The 2369-nt window shown below is 50.5% G+C and overlaps 1 protein-coding gene across 7 annotated transcripts in view; it reads left to right on the top strand.

Annotated features, from left to right (window-relative positions):
- Positions 1–1810: 1810 nt before the first annotated feature.
- The window catches only part of si:dkey-237h12.3 (teneurin-3), a 322689-nt gene continuing 322130 nt past the window's right edge, over positions 1811–2369 (top strand). For 4 of the 7 annotated variants that reach the window (XM_056290062.1, XM_056290038.1, XM_056290054.1 and 1 more), the window contains exon 1: positions 1994–2072. In XM_056290062.1, the coding sequence (XP_056146037.1) occupies positions 2009–2072 (64 nt within the window). In that variant the 5' untranslated portion in view covers positions 1994–2008. Of the gene's footprint in view, positions 2086–2369 lie in introns of all 7 variants that reach the window. The other 3 variants (XM_056290070.1, XM_056290079.1, XM_056290030.1) reach the window with 2 other exon arrangements.

Below are 2369 nucleotides of genomic sequence, written 5' to 3' on the forward strand. Positions count from 1 at the left end.
TGTTAGCGACGGGCGTTGGTAAACATCTGATCACAAAGAGCCACGCATACCAATAGCTCTGACAACGACCCCTAGAGGATAAATTCTGAGTCTCATCAGCAGCCAGTCAGACTAGCTTGGTCTAGTCAGAAAGGCAGAACTGAGGAAGCCTCTTGGATGAGATGCGAAACGTCTTCTAGCCTCTAGCAGGGTGTCATGCAGGAAGCTGCTAGGCGTGGCTGCTGAATCTGCTCATCAATACGAAGGCTTCCTGTTTGCTGATTGTGGTGGCATGTGTGTCAAATTTTGTTTTTTTGTATTTTTATTTTATTATTTTATTAATTTTATTTTACCCTGTCTACTGTGGCATCACCAAACAAGTATGTGATGTGTGTTTGCATTTTAACATACAAATGTGAGTGTACATTGCGTGTGTGTGGGTTTGTGTATGTGGGTGGGTGTGGGTGTGTATGTGTGCGTGTGTGTGTGTGTGTGGGTGTGTATGTGTTTGTGTGTGTGTGTGGGTGTGTATGTTTGTGTGTGTTTGTGTATGTGTGGGTGTGTGTGTGTGTGTATATGTGGGTGTGTGTGTGTATGTGGGTGTGTATGTGTTTGTGTGTGTGTGTGTGTATGTGTGTGTATGTGTGTATGTGGGTGGGTGTGTGTGTATGTGTGGGTGTGTGGGTGTGTATGTGTTTGTGTGTGTGTGTGTGTGTGTATGTGTGTGTATGTGTGTATGTGGGTGGGTGTGTGTGTGTGTATGTGTGGGTGTGTGGGTGTGTATGTGTTTGTGTGGGTGTGTATGTGTTTTTGTGTATGTGTTTGTGTGTGTGTGTATGTGTGTGTGTGTGTGTATGTGGGTGGGTGTGTGTGTGTATGTGTGTGTGTGTGGGTGGGTGTGTGTGTGGCAGGAGGCACTGGAAGATGGCGACACGCCACCTGAGGTTTTTGGGGGTTTGTGGTTGTCTGACTGCGGCCTTCATCTTCATTTCTGACGTGTTGTCTCGCTGCTGTCTGTACGTTGTAGGCGATGCAGCAGCATCTGGATGCAGCAGCATCTGGATGCAGCAGCATCCAGATGCAGCAGCATCTGGATGCTGCTGCATCTGGATGCAGCAGCATCTGGCGTGCTCGCCCAGCCGCATCCAGGATGGCTTCACTCCAAAAGGGCTTTTTTCAGCTAATGCTGTCCTGATTGGTGTGATATTTTGGGAATATATGAAATTGGTCCTAAAAGTAAAACTACTTTATGATTAAAGTGCAGATTTATGAGCGGAAAACTTTAATTAGCTTGTGTTGTGTTGTGTTGTGTTGTGTTGTGTCGTGTTTAAAGTGACTGTGTTGTGTGAAGAGCAGTTGGACGCTGCTGGTCTGATGGTGACAGAGTACATCACATACACACAGTCCTGCTCTGCAGGGGTTCTCTGGACATGTTACATGTATTGTAAAAGACCAGTGAGAGGTTTAAGACTGGTGCTGGCTGAAGTTGGAGTTGGGGATGAAAGGAGGAGGAGGAGCAGCAGTTTTGAGGAGGTGGTGAAGCGTGCAGAGGGTTCAGGGTGGGAGGTGGTGTGGGGGGTGACCATGCTTTTGAAGATGAAGTGGGTGGATGAGATCCTTGTTTCATTTCCTTTCTCCCTCCATTTGAGCAGGTAGAACGAGGGGGCAAGGCTGAGCGGACAGAGACAAGCATTCAGACGTCTGGGACCAGTGGAGGAGGAGAGATGCGACCGCAGGAGGAGTTGTAGCGAGGAGCGAGATAATCCCGTGGCGGCAGCGGCGGGTATCTCTGGAGGACCACGGGCGGGTGGAGACCCAGCATGCTGGCACCATGGAAGAGGTGAAGGAGCAGCGGCCCTTCTGCTCGTTCTCCAAGAGCCAAAGAGACCGAGAGAGAGAGAGAGAGCGAGAGCGCCGCCATGCCGCATCATCTGTCAATCAGGAGGAGGCGGGTCTCTGCCGGGTGCCTACGCAGAAGTCCTACAGCTCCAGCGAGACGCTGCAGGCCTTCGACCATGATCCCTCACGCATGCTGTTAGGAGGCCGAGTGAAAGAGATGGTCCACCAGGAGAACAAGGACTACAGCAGGCCAGGTCAGTCCCTTCCGTGTCAGTGGTTGTGCTGCTGCGTCCATGTGAACGCTGAGCTGAAAAGTGCTGCGATGAGCTTTCTCATTTGAACAGTCGGCTGTCACACCCACGACAGAGTGAGCTTGTTGTCGAGGCAGAGGAGGAGAAATATCCGTCAAGGTTACAGCCGCCAGATGTAGAGCGACGAGAGCCGTCACAAGACGCCACGTCCACGTCTGGACTGGACGAGTGTGACGAGGAGCAGGGGGAATGGACGTCCATTAGAGCAATATTACAAAGTTCTTACACCTTGAGTGATGT

This window comes from Lampris incognitus, chromosome 1 (genome assembly GCF_029633865.1).
Source record: "Lampris incognitus isolate fLamInc1 chromosome 1, fLamInc1.hap2, whole genome shotgun sequence".
NCBI lineage: Eukaryota > Metazoa > Chordata > Actinopteri > Lampriformes > Lampridae > Lampris > Lampris incognitus.